Raw genomic sequence first — 21,332 nt, forward strand, 5'->3', positions numbered from 1 at the left:
GCATAACAAGATTTTGTATTAGATAGTCTCATGTAAGAGAATATAATCTTGACTTTACCAAGAGAAATGTGAACTTTCATTTATCAAAAAAGTTTGAAGACATATTATTCCTAAGCCTTGAAGTATTAAATATTAAGTCTATCCGAGATCTTGTAGGTAAGAATAAGAGCTGTGGTATTAGAATGCCTCGGTTTGACTCCTGTTTTACTCAGTGACCTTTGCCAAGTTACTTAGCATTTCTAACATTTCATTTCCTTAGAATGAAAATAGTAGCTAATTAAGGAGGATATTTTTTAAGGATAAAATGGAATAGGAATAGTGGTTGAAATAGGGCCTGTTACATAAAGGCCCAATATATTTTGCTTATTGTTATCACTTATCCAGTAAGTATATATTATTTTTTCTCAAGGAGTTAAATATCCAAATATGGTAGAAAAGGCTAATTAATAATATATCAAACAATCTGAAACAAGTCTACTTGAGGAAGTTGTACTCTAGTATAAGAGAGGAATCAATTTGGACCATTATTTTATTCTTTAAAGTAAACTTTTATGGAAATAAGACATCCAGCAAAACTTCAAATCATAATGGTCCAGTTCAATGAATTTTCCAAAGTGAACACACTTATGTAGACAATGCTCAAACGGAGAACATCAGCACCACAGAAATTCCCCAACATTCCCCCTTGCAGTTACTATCTTCCCAAAAGGTAACCCCTTTTCTGACATCAAACATAATAGATTCATTTGCCTGCCTTTGAACTTTATACAAATGGAACTTAGAACATTTGTGAGAGTTAGGATATCGTACTTGAGACTCATTTATGTTGCATGTAATTGTAGTTTCTCATTGCAATCTAGTACTGTGTCATATAAGCATATAACTTCTATGACTTGTATATAACTTGTATGACTTCTATGAATAGATGAATTAATATGATTTGTATTAATATTTATCCTTCAGTTGACAAATATTTGGGATTGTTTTTAGTGTGGGACCTACAAACAATGCTGTGATGAACATTTCTCAGACATGTCTTTTGGTGAACATGTATGTCCACATCTTTTGGCTAGGTAGCCAGGAGTTGAATTGCAGGATCTTAGTGTATATAGTGTAAACTAGTTTAGTTTTAGTAAATAGTATATGACAGTTTTCTAAAGTGGCTGTATGAGAATTCCAGTTGCCCCAAATCCTTGCCAACACTTGATATTATCAGACTTTTAAATTTTAGTAATTCTAGTGAGTATGTAGTGGTATTTCTTTGTGGTTGTAGCTGGCATTTCTCTGATGGCTAAATTGTTTATTCCCAGGGGATATCCTATTTTCTGAAGCACCTATGGAAGTCTTTTGTCCACTTTTCTGTTGGATTTTCTGCATTATCTTATTGATATATGGGAGTTATTTTTGGTTCTGGATATAAGTACCTTGTTAAATATATGTATTGAAGGACATATCACCTCTTCATTTCAGTCTTTTATGGTCATCCAATCCCAGGAATAGCTACTGAGAAGTAGCAACAGTAAATGAGTTTCTACTTCTTTGCGTTAAGTAGATAGACGGGAGATTCTGAGAGGATTAAAGCGAACAAATATGGAGAGAACAGCAAACTGTTCTGTTTAGAGAATGGATGGCTTGTGTGTATAGCAAAGATTTATTTTAAAATTATCTCAAAGGCAAACTTTTTAGGAGGGAAAACTTGCTACTTTACTCTGCCAGTTTAATTAAGAGAAGAAAGATTAGTCTCCCTGCACTATTTCTCCTTTTAAAAAATGCTAAATTTTTAATCTTTATGAATTTCTATTAAGTTTATTCAGTAGATACTTACCTAGCAGTTACTATGTGTTAGATACCAATAGATGTGGAGGATAAAAATACAATTAGATCAGGACATAGGAGAGTTTGTATTACAGCAGGTTAAAAAATGTTGAAACTAAAGAATATACATATGGTTAGTTCTGCACACACAATCATGTGAGTTTAGGAATGTGGTGGGATATGGGATGGGAAAGATTCCTCAAGGGCTGAAAAGGGAAGAAATGAATTTTCTTCTCCCTGAGTCAAGTTTCGTTATTGTTAGCTTTTTCAGGTGTTTTGAATATCAGTTTGATATTTGGTAAAGTATTCTATCTCTGGAAGTTAGAACCCATTCAAAATCAGTAGAAACTTGCAATGAAATTAAATTGGCAGGAAAAAGAGTTTTATAAAATCAATTTGATATGCTTAATCATTAAGTTTAGATAATTGAAATACTTAAACACATGATTGTCAAATTATTTTGAGACAAATATTTCTTTTAAGGTGGTATTTATTAATAGTAAGAATTACTCTAAATTAAAATAGCTCTAAAATATGAATAACAACATACCTAAAATACCAAAGCAAGCAGTCAGATTTGTAGTTTGTTATAATCATTAAAATTGTCAGAAAAAGACTTGCCCACAGTAGAACCATTTCTATTTCTTTCCTATAACTTTTTTCAAGGTGTTAACACAGATTTAGGAAAGTTCATGTCTTTTATTATAGTAGATTTTGCCCATCATACACAAACCCTATAATATTTGATAGAAAAAAGTCAGAAGACATTTTGTGTCACTGATGATTAATCATTCTGTTTGTGATGTCATTAAATATAGTGTGATAATTAAAACGTGTGAATGACAATGTATAAATGATAATGTGTAAACGATGTGACTATGTTCTCTTTAGGAGAAGGTAAGAATAAAAGAAAATTTATACTGATACACTAATAAAAAAATTATTACTGGCTGGGCAAGGTGGCTCATGCCTGTAATCCCAGCACTTTGGGAGGCTGAGGCGGGCAGATCACGAGGTCAGAAGATCAAGACCATCTTGGTCAACATGGTGAAACCCCGTCTCTACTAAAAATACAAAAAATTAGTGGGAGTGGTGGCACGCGCCTGTAGTACCAGCTGCTTGGGAGGCTGAGGCAGGAGAATGACTTGAACCTGGGAGGCGAAGCTTGCAGTGAGCCGAGATCGCGCCACTGAACTCCAGCCTGGGTGGCAGAGCCAGAAACTCTGTCTCAAAAGAAAAAAAAAAGGAAGTTATCTATTCTATCAACTAGAGAATGTTCATTGTTCTATCTGAGGGCAACCTCTTTATTGTTTATTCGTGGGCCTTAGGAGAGTTTTCACATCTAGAAATAGGGAAGATAATCAGACATGACATATCCCTCACTCCTGGACATTTCTTCCGTGACAGAGAGCTGGCTCACGGATAGTGGCTCAAATGGGATCCTGTCTCCTTGTCAGCGTTTCTCATCTAAAATTGGCAAGGTCTACTCATGTTTTTGGCCTCTCTTTATTGTGTGTGGATAAGTGCTGATTGTGACTTTAAAGATCCAATGACTGTCCTATGTTTTTCCTTTGAACTTTAATTTTTTAAATTATTTTTTATATTTAACATTTTATGTTGAAAACTTATTCTGATATATGTGTAGTGAGTTAATGTTTTCTTAACAAAGCTTAAACACTTGCAAGGACATCATTTATTAAATAGTCCTTTCCCCACCTTCTTAAAATACGAGCTTTGTCATAACGCTGAATTCTTGGTTCTGCTTTCAGTAGTTTTCATTTTGTTTCATTGTTTGGCTTACAAGAGCGTTAGTAAACATGTTCTTAATTACTGTAAAAAAATAAAATAAAATAAAATTGGCAAGGTGTCAATCAATTGAAATCAGGAGAACTTTCTTGTCTCTGTTGATCCACAGGGTATCCCTTAGAGTCAGAACAAAACAACAGAAATCTTGAAAAAGAGATCTATTACGTGCAGCTTTCCTTTCAGGGTTATTTTTGTGGGACTAAAGATCATTCAACTCTGCGCCATTCAGATAAAGTAGATTGCATATTTAAAAGGTCTTTGCTGTATGTATACATTTCAACTTTGTAAAACCTCACCCTTTAAATAAAAATGCTCAAGCAACTGAATTTTCTCTCTACTGAAGAGTAGCTGTAAAATAGTATATCATATCTTAACGTTTCTGGAGCAAAAGTGTTAGACAATTTGAAGCTTTGTAAATGTAAAAAAAGTATAAAAATAATTTGAGTAGAAATACAGAAAGCATATGGAAGCCTGATTATCTCTATATATACAAGTTTGTTCCTATGGCTTTTTTCTACATAGCATCGGCTCATTTCCTTATTCAGTAAACATTTATGGAACTGGTTTCTGCCTTTATTGAGTTTAGAGTTCTCATTTATAATGTCATCATTTTATTCAAATTTCTAGTGCGTTAATAAGGTATTCCATGTATTCATATATGGTAAAGTAGGCGATTTAATATTATGGTATACACTGAGGAGGTACCTTAAGAGATTTCTTTGTATTTTATTAAATGCTCTCTCTAAAGTTTTCTGTGTCACTCTGAAGCTCTGAAAATTTTACATAGTTATTTTTAAAGTCAAAATATGGAGAAAACTGTGATGAATAGTTGCTTATTCTTACAGATTGGGGAAATGTTTTTTATATTTATTTATTTTTCATGCTTAGAAGAATTCTATAAAGGTTTTTAAAAGAGACGTTACTTGCAAAGATGTTTAGCTTATGGTATTAAAAAGCAGATGCTGGGCTAGGGGTGGTGGCACATGCCTGTAATCCCAGCACTTTGGGAGGCTGAGGTGGGTGGATCACCTGAGGTCAGAATTTCAAGACCAGCCTGGTCAACACAGTGAAACCCCATCTGTACTAAATATACAAAAATTACCCAGGCATGGTGGCAGGTGCCTGTAATCCCAGCTACTTTGGAGGCTGAGGCAGGAGACTTGCTTGAATCGGGGAGGCACAGGTTGCAGTGAGCCAAGATGGTGCCATTGCACTCCAGCCTGGGCAACAAGAGCAAAACTTCTTCTGGAAAAAAAAAAAAAAGAAAAGAAAAGAAAACAGATGCTTTTTGAAAACCGATTTTATCGGAAGCTAAAATTTAAAAGTCTGGGGAAAACTTAAAGGTTTTATTTAGACACCTGATGTCATAGTAAAAGAGGCAATATAAAACTTTGACACTGATTTGATAATTTTGAAGACTAAACGATGGCAGAATCCCTTTCTGTCAAAGGATGACCCGTAATTCAGGTAGAATTTGCATTTTTCTCATTTGAGTAAGCAACAATAATGCAATATGTTTTCATTTGTCCATAAATAATGCATATATCTAAAGAGTTAAATTATTGTGATTCTTGAAATATTTTTAAGATATCATTTTCCCTCTCTTTTTATCATATCTTTAAAATTGGGAAAGACTTCCCGTTTTCTCTTTCTTATCCCTTCTTATCTACACAAAGCATAAATTCTTTGAAGACAATTTTCAATTGAAGTGCGTAAAGCTTCAGTTGTGTCCTAGTGAAACTTCCTAAAGTTGGAGGCCATACATAATACAATATAGCCCATTTCTTCTTAGGAAAACTAAACAAACATTTGCTTCCAATTCTGATTCTGCACTGTGAAGTAAGAATCAATCAAATTCCTCCCCTACAGGGCAAATATTTGAAGACAGTTGTTTCTCTCTGCCTTCTGTTTTCCAGAAATCCAAGTCTTTCCTCCCCTAGAAGTAATCTCTAATCCTTTCATCTGTGTCTTTTGATATTTACCCTCCATATTGCCAAATAATAGGCTTATTCAGCTGTTTCTGGGTATATCCAAATAATTTTACCTGTTGACTCCCTTTTATAGAGGTTGAGAATTCCAAATTAATTCCAAATCAATTTTGATTAAGTCAGCCGTGCTGCTATGTCAGTGTGGAGCCAAGTAGTGTACTGTCCTTTCTTACACAACTCTTAATTTTTCCTGCCGTGGATTGCCTTATTTTAAAATTTGCTTAGTTTTGTTATGTTTTAATCACTGTTTTTTTTTTCTCAAGGGCTTGAACAGGTATGTAAAATCTCTATAAACGGTTTTTCTAAACGCTCAGGTATTTCTTGTATTTTGGACTCCTTCCAGAGACCCCTCCACCCTCAATCTGCCTCCTCTGATCTGGCACAGATGACTTTAACCCTGCTTTACCAGTCTCTCATCCTGTGAAGTGTTTTCACTGGTCTTTGGTTTTGATAACTTTTTCTTACATCACATATATTTCTCTTTTTTTGGTTTACCCTCTCATACTAAAACACTTCTTCCTGCCTATACCTTCCTTAAAAATGAAAAAAATGAGAGGTACAATTTTCCTTCTGTGCAAACCTGGAACTCTCTTTAGTCAATCCTTATATTGGAATAATTGACAACCTATAAAATTCTAGCTTGAAAATAATTTCCCTCAAAATTTTTAAAGCATTGCCTATTTTACTTTAGCATTCTGAGCTATTATTGCGAAATCCGAATGCATTCTAATTCCCTCCCTATTGTACGTGCCTTTGTTTCCATGCCTGTTCCACTGAAGCTTTTGGTATTTCCTTTCTGTTTATCCCTGTCATTCTTACAGTTTCTGGTGAAGTGACTTAGTGTTTATGAATGTGCTTAAAGTTTAGTTTGCTAGACATTCTTTCTGTAAGCTCTTTCATTAAAAAGATTTGTATTGGGAAAATTGGTTGTATTACACTTTGATAATTGCTATGCAACCATTTTTTTTTAAACTCTTTCTGGTTGAATATTGGGATTCTTGGATTGGTCTTCTAATTTTCTTGTTTTTATCTTCCTATTTCTACTTCTGTCTTTTGATTTTACTTGATGGGAAACTTTATCAATATTTAAACTTTATATATATTGAATTCTTTATTTTAGTTATATTTTTTAATTATCAAAAGGTTTGTCTGCATTCTTATTGTTTTAGTGTCATAGTATTCGATTTTTGTTTTGTCCATATAGGATCTACATTTCTGTCATAACTACAGTATATTTTTCGGGGGGGGATAGTTTATCTTTATTGTCTTTTGATAAAGACAGACTCAGGATTTGAGAAAGGAAGTAAAAAAAGGGAATAGAGGTTTAGTATGCTTTTTGATTATTGTGTCAAGAACCATTTCAGGTTTATTCATATATTATCTAATTTAATCTCACAACCACCTTGAGATGTGGGTGTTATGATTATCATAGCTTCTGACAGCTGAGATTCAATTGTAGGCCTCTGACACCAAATCCCATCTACTACTAGATTATTATTCCATCTGCTACTCTCCACTAGTGAAAATGATGAAACCCTGACTTAAATATTGATACAAATAATTTTGTGTGATTAAAGGCAAAATCTTAGAAATTAACTTAAATTCATTGAAATATGAAATTAATCTCTAAAACACTCTCCCTCAACTTTTTTACATATGGAAAACAGACATTAATATGTGCAATGGGTGTGGTCTTTTAATCTCAACTCTGACGTTTCTCTTTTCAATGCATCCCTAGAACTCATTTATTTCTCATCTCAGAGTACTCTGTGCATATTCCTTTTTAGGCCTTTATAACCCTACTTAAAAGCAAACTTCTTGGCTTTATGGCTGTTAACTCCCACAGCTAGCACATAAAACATTTGTGGAAACTTGAAATGGTAAATCCTGCTATTTTGTTGGCACTCCATTTTAAGAATTTGTAAATGTTACCATAGTAAGTAATGCCTTAAAAGACAATATTTTTTTAAAAAAGGTATGCTTTAGATATTTTTCTGATCTCTTTATCTTTTTATGGTCTACTCACACTGAATAGTTTTCTGCATTTGTCAGTCCAGGAAGGCAGATGGTCATGCTTCTGGATGTAGGCTCCCAGGGGTAGGATGGGAGTGGAGTTTTTATAATGGAATGTGGCGCACATTCTTGCAAAAGCAGTGTTTCAGTTGATTTGTGTAAAAACATTAAGAAAAAGTAAATTCGCAATAATGGCCCCAAAGAAATTGTTAAAAATAGACAAGACTTGCATTATTCTCATATTAACCATACCATTTTTCTCCATGTCACCCTATACTTGTAAAGGTTCATGTTACTGGATGAGTCAATAAAAACTCCAAACAGGAACTCTTCAGGTGAGTTCCACTTGCTAAACAGATTTTATAGAGGAGTCCAAAATGTTCATTTCCCCTTTGTAGTACACACAAACAATATTATTAGAAAGTTAAAAGTATAAATTACTAGCTTTAAATGAATGGCAGTTTTTCTTGAGTATTTTTGCTACAAATAGTGCTCACATCTTGAGTTAGACTTACCTTTACTCTTGCTTCTACCAAAATAAACTCAAGTTCAAGAATTAATGTTTGCAGGTTTGAAATGATTCTTTATCAAAACTTACTATTGCAGAAAATTAATCCAATCAATTGAGTCCTTTAATTCCCACTCCCTAGGATGATTTCTTGTTCTGATTTTCCAATAGTTATTTGTGGAAAATAATATTATAAAACAAGATGAGTGAGTATTTCTGTACAAGATATTTGCATAAGTTACTGCAGCTTTCCCTCAGGTTTTATATTTGAAAGTGAAACTAATCACAAAACTTTTCCAAAGTTATAATATATAAAATATTAATAATTATAGTAAATTATCTTTATTACTTCCAATTGAGTTAGATGAATTCCATGTAAGTTCTCTCATAGCGCATGGATTAGCCAAGAACTGTAAATTCATTAAGAGTGTATGTACATATACATATATGCTCAAAATAATATAAAATTATATATGATTATTACAATGATATTAATTTAATGAAAGTCTGCTGGATATATTTGTTGTAAATCATTTGGTTTTTTCCTTTGAGAGTCAAACATATTTGCAAATTAATCTGATTTTTAAATTTTTAAAAGTCTGTAGCTACAAATTTTAAATATGATTAGATGCAATGCAATGGAGTGAAAAATATTTCAGTGATAAATATTTTTAAAACCAAATGCTGTCTTGGCTTATTAGAGCTGAATAGTCAAAGAACGCCTGTAACAAGTTAAAAAGGACATTTTCAAACTCCATTAAACTTTAAAACTATAAGTATAATCTTTCAGAAAGCACTATGAATGGGGTCTCTGTTGATGGATTTAGTGTCTTACTCCCTAGAGCACATGTGCATTGAATTAAACGAACAGTAGCAGTACTATTTTAGAGTTGACACTGTACTCTTAATATGCATATTTTGTCAATTTTTTTTTGTTTTAAGCAGAAATACATCCTACTACTCTATTATAGCTACTTTAATGTTTTACTTTGCTACTAACTGAGACGCTCAATTTAAAAAAGGTTTCTTCATTCTAGGGAATTCCCTTAATTACAAAGTAGTTGTATGAACTCTTATCTAAGATTTTCCTATAGTGGGCTTTTCTCTTGAATCTACAAGTATCATTGGCTTCTGGATTTAGATATAGCCTCTTTGTTTTATTTAAAGAACGTTATTATAGGCTTCTAAAAAAAATGAAAGACATATACATGGATGCATACACATGATAGTGTTTTATTTCTCAAAATATCTAATTTGTGGTCTGTTTAGACCTGAAATTCTATCATTTCCTGATTTAATATGTTGTTTCATACACGAATCTTTTATTTCATAATAGTGTTCTAAAGAAATTTAATATAATCAAACATCATTTAAAAAATTCTTTAGCAAAATAGCTATAATGTGTTTTTTACTAAAATATTTTAATTTAACTTTGCTGCAGATGCATAAAATATTTTAATTTTGAAAATAGATAAAAACAGGATAAATAATACATATTCTAATGTTGAAAAGTTCATCGATACATTTGGAATTGCCAAAGACTAAGGAAAACACAACTAATCCTCTCAAATTATTCCAAGAGAGACACTCCAACATCTGATTATCTTTAGCTATTATAATATGTGGATGTTTAAATAAAAACCACTCTATTTTATGTATTGTATGATACATCTTATGAAGTTGCACCTATCTTGATGGAAATGATTTCTGGTTTGTAATGAGAAAGTGGATTTGAATTTGTAATGTATAATATGTGTGTTTCCTTAAGTTTACCTTTACCTAAACAAAAAGGTTGCATGAACCCTCAGCATGCTTTATTTGGTTGTCTGCAGAAATTAGCTAATACCTGGCATAAAATGAGCAATAGGATAGACATGAAACCTAGCCATATGGTTATAAGCGCTTACACTTTCAACAATGACTTATGCACCTTGCTGTCAGAAAACAGACAAAGAAAAGTGACATATCTAGTAATAAAGTAAAAATTTGTTTTTATCTTATCATTTGATGACTTCTTAAGGATTGTGTTTTTAAAAAAAATCAGAAAATTTCAAAAGCCAAAGTGAAATTGAATAATACCACCTCATTTATTTTTATTCAGTTTTATATTTTCTTATCGTCATTTTGTGTTTGATAACAACAATAGAGGACTAAAATAAAATGGTTGAGGGAGAAAAATGATAATTATGAAGTTTACGTCTAGTTAGGTTATTTATGGTAGCTTAAAAAATTAAGTGCCATAATTTTTAACCATCCCTAAAATGGTTTTTGAAAAAGCATATGAAATGTTTACAACTATATTATCAAATTTTGGAATGTCTAATTGAATTTATTTATTGATTATTATTTTTATTTTTATTAGAGAAGAGGTCTCGCTCTATTGCCCAGGCTGCAGTGCAGTGGGGTGATCCTGGCTCACTGCAACCTCCGTCCCCTGGGCTCCAAGGATCATCACACCTCAGTCTCCCAAGTAGCTGGGACCACAGATGTGCATCACCATCACCATGCATGGCTAATTTTTTTTTTGTAGAGATGAGGTCTCATTTTGTTACCAGGCTGGTCTCAAACTCCTGGGTTCAAGCAATCCTCTGGCCTCAGCCTCCCAAAGTGCTGGGATTACAGGCATGAGCCACCTCACCTGGCCTCTGTTTAATTTAAAATATTTTTCTTACCAGCAAATGTGGAGGCATGTTTAAGGAGCAGTAGTTTAGCTGTTGTAAGATACTTCTAGTTCTTACTGATTGACCTAGAATAACTAAACAATCTCTGCTTCAGCAACAGTCATTGTCAAATTCACTCATTGAAAGTTTGTTCAGCTGGCAATAATTTAGGCTATGTACAGATTTAGAAACTTTTAAATTATAACACAATAATTTATATGAAGGAAACATGTATGAAGGTAAACTAGGTTTTCTTTGAAGTCTCTCTCAGTAATCAACTTTATCTTAATACTCACTAAAATATTTAGCATAAAACTTACAGTTGATGTCAAAGCCTTTTTCTAATATTGTGTTTCAAAGACTAATTTTTAGCATATTAAATATTAGTTTTGATACTCTTTTAGAAGTTTAACCAAAGTTTAGATGATTAACATAAAAACAAATATATATATACCTTCATCCATAGATGAAACTATGCAGTAGCAAATGAAATTGATATTTGCTACTTTTCTAACCAAGCTTAATTAAAAGATCCAATGGATAAATAATGCTTACTCTTAATTTTAATTTCACTTGATTTTTTATACACCAAACTTCAGGCCTTTTTTTCAAATAGCCAACTAAGGATTTTTGTAGCTAAAATTGAGGATGATCATTACTATGTAAAATAACTATTACATTGGAAATGTACCATCTAAATCGGTTCATGTGGTGCCAGAGGAATATCTACTATTTCAGACAAACATTGGTCAGTAAATTGATGCAAGATCCTATGGTTCATGCTGTATTGGTATTATTTCCTCCTTGTAAAAGAAAGGTAGAATGATTCGTGACACACTAAATTAAAAACGAGTGATTCTGGGTGCTGTTTGTGTGTGCGTGTGCGCGTGCGTGTGTATGTGTGCGTGTGTGTGTTTCCCTACACTATGTCTGTTCTCAGCAGATTTTATAGTCTGGAAAGGAAAAGAGACATAGAACAGACAATTACAGGTGTACTGAGTATAGCAAAGGAGAAAGGGTGCTAAAAAAAAGTCTGTAAGAACCCTACCTAATCTCATCTAAATTGGACATCAGATATCCTCCATCAGAGAAGGGAGTTTTGAGAAGGAAATGAGATTTAAACTCACCACTGAAAAGTACGTAGGGATGAAATGGGTGAATGTGTTGGAGTGGGAGGAAATGATATGATGCATGTGCAACGATATGATGACTTGAGCTGGGAATGAACAGAGTATATTCCAGGAAACAACATTCATATGTCAACTCTCCATCTCTTCTCTATCTGTCTCATCTTCACTCTTCCATTTGCTTTATGGGAGACATTTTCAATCTTGTCCTGAATCTAATCAATGTGATGTTCTGCACTACTCTTTTAGTTCTTTCTTGATTTTATTTTATTTTATTTTATTTTGCATTTTGCTATAGCATTACAGATGTCTTTAGAGTTTTCTTAGTTTGGCTATTTCTCTCTTTAAAAAAAATGCCTTTCATCTTACCTTTACCCAGAGATGTATATGAAATAAGTGTTATTTTACCAATATTACATATGAAAAATGAAGGCCTAGTGAGGTTAAATAACTTACTTATAGTTATCCAGCTTGTAAAATCTATAAAGGGCACAGTTGATGCATGACTACTGTAACAGTTACTTTTCAGGGATATATAATTACTAGTTCGGATACATATTAATTCTAACCAGTACCTGTATGTTTCCCCATACTGTCAGAAAGGATACAGTGCCAGATCAATATAATAGTTTAGGGCAGCCTAAAGAAACAAGACTTCCATCCTAGAACTGAAGCTAAATGAATTTTATTTCCTTATTTTATTTTGTTTTACAATTTAAGTTTCCAGAATTAATCCACAAGACTCCCACAAATTAAGTCAATACACTCATTCTTCTGTAGTATCCTGTATATAAACAAAAAAATCCACACCTAAAAATGAGAAGTAATCTTATTCTATAATTATGTACAGCTTTTCTCTAAAAATAAAAATATACTTGTTCCAAAGTTATCATGTTAGAGGAGACTACATTTTCAACGCTTGCAAATTTTGCATTTGCTTCAGATTCCCTGTTTTATCTTAGACATCAGTCTTCACCTAATTTATAAGAATTGTCAGTTCGGGGCACTTGTATGTTTATTTAGTATCACTACTTCTGAAATGGGTTGTGTGTTGTATCTACTGTTCCATAGTAGTCATTGGAAAAAAAAAATCTCAGCAAGAGTTTAAGACTAATTAAGGGAACTAGGGCTGATTGTCAAGAAAAATTCTTTTGATGAGAATGCTAGAAATGAATTACACAGCATTAAATAAAACCTCAGAAGACTATGATGGTGTCAGGGTTATAAAACAGAGGGAAAAAAACAACAGATTGCTGGGATACCAGAAGAAAACACTTCATGTTTGAATATTCATACCAAATGGGCTATTTTGTGGAATCCTTACAACTCAGAATGTATTGTGGTTTGAAAGGAAGGTATCATTTCACTAGTTGTTTACTCTATGGATGCCTCATTCCAACTAAAACATAACTGTTTGCATAACATGTCCTGTTTTACTTTAGAGAAATCCCCAGATGGAATTTCATCAAATATGATAAAATGCTGGACTTATTCCTCTTTAAATCTCGAGGATAGAATCTGTACTTACCCTCTTCAGATCTTGGAGAAAAAGAGCTTTACTTAAGTATATCTAAAGCATAATTTATTTTGTAGTTCTTTGATTTTGTATTTTTTCTATCATTCCTAGAGGACTTTTGGTTTTTTAACCAATGAATATATTTCATGGAATTTAAAATTTTTAAGTAAATTATTTTAGAGTTTAATAAAAGCAAACTAAAAATTGCTTATACCATTAATCAACGTCCATCAGCTGATAGTTATTACACATGCCACTTTGTATATGATATGGGTGATCTAAAAGGGCTTGACCTCCAGGAAGCTGCGTAGATGAAGCATGTGACTAAAGTTGAAAATGTAGAAAATGATGAAGTGCTAAAAACAGGGTAGGACTCAGGATAGTTCGGGGAAGTGAAAGATTGATGTGTATTTACTCTAGACATGGGATTGAATTAGGACTTTAAGGATAATTATTAGAGGAAGTGATTAGTCTAGGTAAAGGAAATAATGAGTTAGGCCCCGTGTTTCAGCGAATGTGTCACATTAAAGAGAAAGCAATTATGCTTAAAGGGAGCAAAGGTTTGCATGGTGAAAAGCAGCAAAATATAAAGTTGGGAAGGCATGTTGACTAAAATTTGGTGGATCAAGAAAGCAAGGAGTATAAGTTTGACTTGCTATTAAGACAATAAGAGAGCCATTGTCAGCTCTTGAGCAAAAAATGCATAAAAATATGCTTATAAATTATAAAATACAAAGGTTGATAAAAATAGATTTATGTTGATTAAAATAACAAAGAAGAGAGAGAAGCAAAGATGACCTAAAGTTATAGAGTAGAAGACTATTCAGTTTCTTGAAAAATAATTCTTAACTTTGGCAGTGTACTACATGTGTGAGTTTACATTCCACTCATAGATAATGCTTATAGAGGAAATGTATTGCTGAATTCTTAATTAGAATTTGGAATTTAACTTGTCCCCTCTTATGTTACATAACTTTGTAAATGAATTGGCAATTCTTATCAGAAATATCAACAAGTTACTGTATATTTACTGGCTGATTCTTGGATTCTTGGCATTGTTAAAAGAACTCTGGGAATTTTACAAAACAGACACACCTGGACAATGTCTAGATAAGTCATATCAAACATAGATATAAGACCATTTACCTTTGTCTGTCAACAAACTTACCTCTCCTTCAAGAATGAATTTAAATATTACCTTCTCTTTGAGCACTTACAAATATCCCAGAAAGAAATGGCTACATTTCATGAATTTTTAAATTCCATCACATTTTTTATTGTATCCTTTTAATGGTATTTAGTATTATGTAGTGTTTTTGTTTTTCTGATCTTCACTGAGTGCAATATTAAGACCTACACTGGTATAATTCACTTCATAGATGATGTGTATCATTTAGATTATAAGCACTTTGAGGATACATCAAGAGCAAAAGCAAGAGATGCTGTTTAATGAATCCTTGCGTGACTATTCGCAATAATTATTACCTTTTAATAAAGTGACTAGCAGAGGGAGTAATCAATGTTTCCTTTTTTCAAAAGGAAGGTCACAGTTTCAAAGTATTATTTTGGGGAAAATTATTCTTCCATGTGTGAACATGTACATACTCAAAGTAGTCAGCACACTCCCTAGTATATATTTGACACTCAATAATATTTGATTTTTTTTAGTATATAATAGGTTATACTCTGAAAAGTAAACAATGAAGAAACAAAAGAGGCAAGGAAAGTGCCCAAGGTACATGGTCAGGAACGGTAAAGCATATAGGTAGGTCTAGATCAATAGGAGGAAAGAATGTATCTTAATACAACGTATGAAGATCCATTAGAGATTTTCACGGAACCAAGTGTGTTCTAAGTGGCATGGAATGACTGTAAGTATTAATGAGGTGGAGGAGAGGTAGAGAACATCTAAGATATCATAATAGTTCTTCATAATCAATGCATTATTGTAACATATTGCTGGTAATATAAAAAGGTAAATTATCTCCAGACTGTTCATTTTTTAAAAGTTTAAACTATTTGAGTATCAAATAGTCCGTATAGTCTAATATTCTAGGAATTCACAATATGCATAAAATGCATAATGTAGTTTCTAAATGAAACCATATGCCAACTGTTGGAGTGAGAAAGGTTGTCTGGACTCCATGACTTCTTTGCTTAGCTTTCCCCTGGTACATATACCATGCTAAAATTGTCAATATCTTCTCTGAGACTATATGAAGGAAAATGGTAGAAGAGGAAGCTAAATGTTTACTGAGGATTTACCAAGTGGAATAGGGTCTGGGTTAGACATTTCATATTCTTTATCTCATGTTAATCTTCATAACAAGTTTGTAAGGTTGATGTTACTACTCATCTTTTATAAATGAAAAAAAAAAAAATCAAGGCTTGGACAGGTTATGAAATGTGCCTAAAGCTCCCCAGCTGTAAGTGGCAGAAGTGGTACTCAATGCCGGAGCCCAAGTGCTTTCTACCACATTGCACTGTCCTCACTCATAAAATGAAAACTGACTGACAAATGAAGTCAAATCGTTATTTTACCTATATTTTAAAAAACATTTCAGTTATTTTTTGTTTACTAAATAAATCGGAGGGCCGATGGTAGAGAAAGACGTCTTCCAGACTGATGCAAAAAACAACCTGAATTGAAATGATGCTAAAAAAAATAAATTTTCTGCTTTCTCAATCACAGTTTCCTGCACTGAGAGATTACTAAAATTTTTTAACATAGAAAACATACTTTACAGTATAGAAAAGCATATGGAGGTAAAAATAAACTGGGTATTGATACTACAAAATTGAATGCAAGTTTTATTGGATGATAAAAGGAGTTAGTTGAGGATAGTCTAACCTTGAAAGATTTAAAGCATTGGTGTGTCAGAAGAGTACCTGGCATATTGTAGACAATCAATACATTTTTTGTAGAATAAATTATAAAAATGTAATCATATTACCTTGTAATATTCACATTAATTGAGAGTCCAGAGCAGATTGGTAAATTTTAACTTTTTGCTAATTAGAAATACCAGAGTATATCTTAATAAAAATATCAAAGCAATTATGTGTGGATTGTTGCATTTTGTACTTCTTTAAGATAAGCTTAAATTAATCACGAAGAAAATGAATCAAGTGCATTCATATTTCTTTTCTAGTGCTCAGCCTCTTGTGGTAAAGGTAGAAAGTACCGTGAAGTGTTTTGCATTGACCAATTCCAAAGGAAATTAGAAGACACAAATTGCAGTCAAGTACAGAAACCTCCAACTCACAAAGCCTGTAGATCTGTCAGATGCCCTTCATGGAAAGCCAATAGCTGGACTGAGGTATATGATGTATATTTTATAATTATATATGTATTTTTTGTATTTAAAAAGAAAATCTTAATTCATTCTTATTTTTCATAACCTTTAATGTTTTACTTCTCTAAAATGTATTGTTATGTACTTTTTTGCACTATGCTTTGTTAGTATTAATACTAAACAGTGTTAACACATTTGCTAAGTTTATAGTTAAATAATAAATCAGTCATTTGATTTTTAAAAAAATTAATACAGGGTCTTGCTATGTTGCCCAGGCTGTTGTTAAACTCCTGGACTCAAGCAATCCTCCCATCTTGGAGGATTAGCTAAGACTCTTGGATTTTAGCTAAGATTGAATCCTGGAGAAGGGACTGGTAAATTCCAGATGGGATTGTAATCAGAGATTGAGAGTTAGGGAGTTGTCAGAGATAGATAGCCTAGGCTGTGCTAGAATGAAAAGACTCCCCCAAAATGAAAAGACTCACCAAAATGAAAAGACTCACCAAAAATGAAGTTGATAAATAAATGAGACCCAGGCTGACAATTTAGCCTGTAAAAGAAGGGTAATTGATACCACTTGGCATACTCAGAGAAAAGAGATCAAAATTTAAATTTGGGTAGGCATGCATTTGAAAATGACTGTCAAACACCACCAGCTTGGGAAATATTGAGAGGACAAAAGCCATGAAAGAAGTCAGAAAAGATAGCTGGAATAATTTCCTAAGGACTGATTTCAATGGGGCTAGACTTTCAACGTAGCCATCTGGCTGCTCTCAGCAGTACCTCAGAGAGCTTATCTATTTCTTAAAGGGCCTAGTCCTGCAAAGGGAAAAAGAAAGCCATCTTCTCATCGTGGAACTTCCTTATCTCTGTCAGATGTTTGAGTTATGTCTATTGGGGAGCTAGAAGGAAATGGAGTTTCCCCTGGGGTCCAAAGTCATCATCATTCTCTCTTTGCACTCAGCATGTCAATGCAGGGCACGCAGCTTTGGAGTGGAATTACGTCAGTGCCTCACTGATGCTGAATAAAAGCCTCCCAAATTGAGTAAAAATCTCAAATGTCTTTGTAGAAGAGGCAGCCTCTGTCAAGTGTTCATGTGCTGCGGCTTATGGTCAAGAAAACTAGAGGCTAATGTGTCTGTTTTTTATCCCACAAAAAAAGATGTATTATTGGGCATTTGCTTCTATATTGAATGTTCATCAAATCAATCAATTATTTTTCATGTTTTACCAGATGTCATGATTTAAAAGATTTCTCTATTAACTTGTTTTATTTAGTAAATGTCACTACTCCCTACTAAGTTGTTCAAGAAAGAAATACTGGATCCATCCTTATCCTTTTTCCTTTCCTCCATAGTTAGTCACTCAACAGATTCTCTCATTTCTCATTCAAGTAGCTCTTGAATCTCCGTTGCACCCACCCCAGTCTAGTTTAATAGTTCATCATCATCTGTTCCCGAGCCTATAATGGCCTCTCTACATACATTTTGACCATTATTTACATTCATATAGTGTGAGCTCAGAAGAACTCAGATATGCTTGTGTTGCTTAGTAGCATCTGTGACTAAGCATTATCTTTAGGGAGTAAGACTAAAACCTAACCCATGCTCACTTGTTCAGAATTATCTCAGACCAGTTTCTCTTTTTCTCTTGGCGACAATGGATATTTTGTTTCCTAAGCACCTACCTAAGCTAAATACTTCTTGCTTCGAATACTGTGATCTAATTGCAAAAATACTCACCATCTCTTAAATTATTATGTTTCTCATATTATGGTTTTACTTAAAGTGGAGGTTTGCCTTACTTGATCTGGATAGAGGTGTGGCAGGATAATGGCAAAGTAGCTTTCCCCTAAGGTTGTGAAACATCCTAAAGGCACTGAACATGAACGGCCAGAGATCTGTCCAGCAGTTAACTCCCAGTTCCTACATCAGGCAGGAGCCACAGGGACATGGGAGTGGAAGTGGGAGAGACTTTTTGTGTCTTGGCCACCAATATTCCTGTTGGCCCCAAAGCTTCTGTTCCTGCTGTGCAGCTGCTGTAGCTGCTGTGGCTGGTATTCATGAGAGACACTTTCTATCTCTGAACCTCCAGCTCCACAATAGTGAATCCATCATCCGTGGTAACAAATTGGCCTTGGCTTACCACTGAATATGAAATTACACAAGATCTGCTAAAGGAATGTATTTCAGGGGCTTCAAAAATACAAATATGAATGTTTAAGAACTATAAAAAATAGATGCTTTTTTTAAAAACATAATTTGCTTTCTTCTCTTTGAATTGGTTTTCCTTGTCATAGAAATTAGTTGCATTCACCCACACAGTCCTCACATCTCTGCCAGAAACAGATGACCACTTGTGAAGTCATTGCCTTTTGATTTATTCTATAAAAAGCATCCAGACGAAGTTAACAATTGCAAGCTGTCATTGCACTACATATAATAATGTATTAAACAGAAGTGTACTTTCAGAGGTAGTTACAAGATAATCACTGGTTGCTGCTTTATTCCAATTGTATGAATTGTCACATTGCTTTAATATAATCACACTTAAAATAATTTCATTTTATTACTATTTTACATGATGCCTCAAATGGAAAGACTCATTTGGTAAATTTTGACCACAGAGATGCTCAAATGAGTTTTGAAGGAACACTCTTCATTTGATATTTGTATCTTTTTGTTTAACGAAAGGATTTAGTAATGCATTTTAATGACTGTTGCTAAACAGGAACAAACGTTGCTATGCAGGACCATTTGTCCTCTATGTTCAGATGTATATCCTCAGATGCAAATTAAATACTTGAATCATTTAAAACGCACACACACACCCCCCACCCCCACTTCCTGGAAGCAAGGGGATTTTTTCAATTTAATTTTATCTATTTGGGAATGGCAGCTTCACTTGTAAATTCAAGTTTTTAAAGCTAGTATAGTTCTAGATTCTTCATTGTCTCACATCCCATCTGCTTACTTAAGTGCCATCCAAATGCACAATCTCTATTTAGGAAAAAAAAATATTCCAAATTCTCACCTCCCCTTAATCATGGCAAACCTGCTGGACCATTTAGGTGCCTAAAGAATCTCACACAACAATATTCAGTATAGAATCAGGTTAAATCAGCCTCTTGGCTGCTTACACCTTCTTTGAGACCCATCATTTTCTTTTTTTTTGTTTTTTATCTTGAAATAATTTTTTTTTTAAATTATACTTTAAGTTCTAGGGTACCTGTGCATAATGTGCAGGTTTGTTACATATGTATACTTGTGCCATGTTGGTGTGCTGCATCTATCAACTCGTCAGCGCCCATCAACTCGTCATTTACATCAGGTATAACTCCCAGTGCAATTCCTCCCCCCTCCCCCCTCCCCATGATAGGCCCCGGTGTGTGATGTTCCCCTTCCCGAGTCCAAGTGATCTCATTGTTCAGTTCCCACCTATGAGTGAGAACGTGCGGTGTTTGGTTTTCTGTTCTTGCGATAGTTTGCTGAGAATAATGAAGGATCTAGAACTAGAAGTACCATACGACCCAGCCATCCCATTACTGGGTATATACCCAAAGGATTATAAATCATGCTGCTGTAAAGACACATGCACACGTATGTTTATTGCGGCGCTATTCACAATAGCAAAGACTTGGAATCAACCCAAATGTCCATCAGTGACAGACTGGATTAAGAAAATGTGGCACATATACACCATGGAATACTATGCAGCCATAAAAAAGGATGAGTTTATGTCCTTTGTAGGGACATGGATGCAGCTGAGACCCATCATTTTCTTACTTACATTTTAAGATCAGAGCCGGGACCAAGGTGATATAAATTCCAAAATCCCACAAATCTGCTGCCCAGTGCTCCCAACCCAAAGCCCCTAATTTGGAGAAAAAAAAAAAAAAAAAAAAAAAAGAAACTGTATGCTAAATGCTAGATGTTTAAGAGATTTTGTATTTCTGTAATTCCATATTGTGTAATTTCAAAAATACGTAAGTATAAATCTTTATTTCTATATTTTCAGAATTTCTGACATATATGTATATGTTTTATAATTTGAAAGATAGTAAATGTTAATTTTTTAAGTCCCTAAAGCTCCTAAGAATCTGTGATCCCTTCATTTGTAATGTCAGTGACATTTCTACTAGTGAAGGTAGACTAGAGTTCAGGGACAGGCAGGATGCTTTCCTGCTTCCAGCACTGGGTAAACTTTGCTTCCTAATTTTTTCTAGCTAGTGAAATTCTGTTTTTCATTTCAATGCTGTCTGTTAGTGCTCCTCCTTTATCACCTTTCTTGATATTTAAAGTGACCTTTCTTGGGGTAGGCTGAGGTGACGAGCACTCTAATGTAAGGCATTTATCAAACTTTTCAAGGCATAAATAGTTGAATCTCCATAACAAAAGTAAAAAATGAGAAGAAGAAGGGAGCAGCAAGGGACACTTCCTGACACCATATAAGAGTTTTTATTCCCCACAAATGCAGGTATTAATATGTGCATTAGGCAGATGAAGAAACAGCAGCTTATAGAAAGGTTAAGAAGCTTCCATGGAATACTATGCAGCCATAAAAAAGGATGAGTTCGTGTCCTTTGTAGGGACATGGATGCAGC

At 33.7% G+C, this 21,332-nt stretch overlaps 1 protein-coding gene across 1 annotated transcript in view; it reads left to right on the top strand.

Annotated features, from left to right (window-relative positions):
- ADAMTS20 (ADAM metallopeptidase with thrombospondin type 1 motif, 20) overlaps positions 1 to 21,332 on the top strand; it is a gene marked incomplete at its 5' end in the record, with an annotated part of 136,106 nt that overhangs the window by 59,710 nt on the left and 55,064 nt on the right. The window contains one exon of the mRNA XM_011999063.1: positions 16,586 to 16,753. Coding sequence (XP_011854453.1) covers positions 16,586 to 16,753 — 168 coding nt within the window. The remainder of the gene's footprint in view (positions 1 to 16,585; positions 16,754 to 21,332) is intronic.

The sequence above is a fragment of the Mandrillus leucophaeus genome, unplaced genomic scaffold (assembly GCF_000951045.1).
Source record: "Mandrillus leucophaeus isolate KB7577 unplaced genomic scaffold, Mleu.le_1.0 Scaffold580, whole genome shotgun sequence".
Classification (NCBI taxonomy): Eukaryota; Metazoa; Chordata; class Mammalia; order Primates; family Cercopithecidae; genus Mandrillus; species Mandrillus leucophaeus.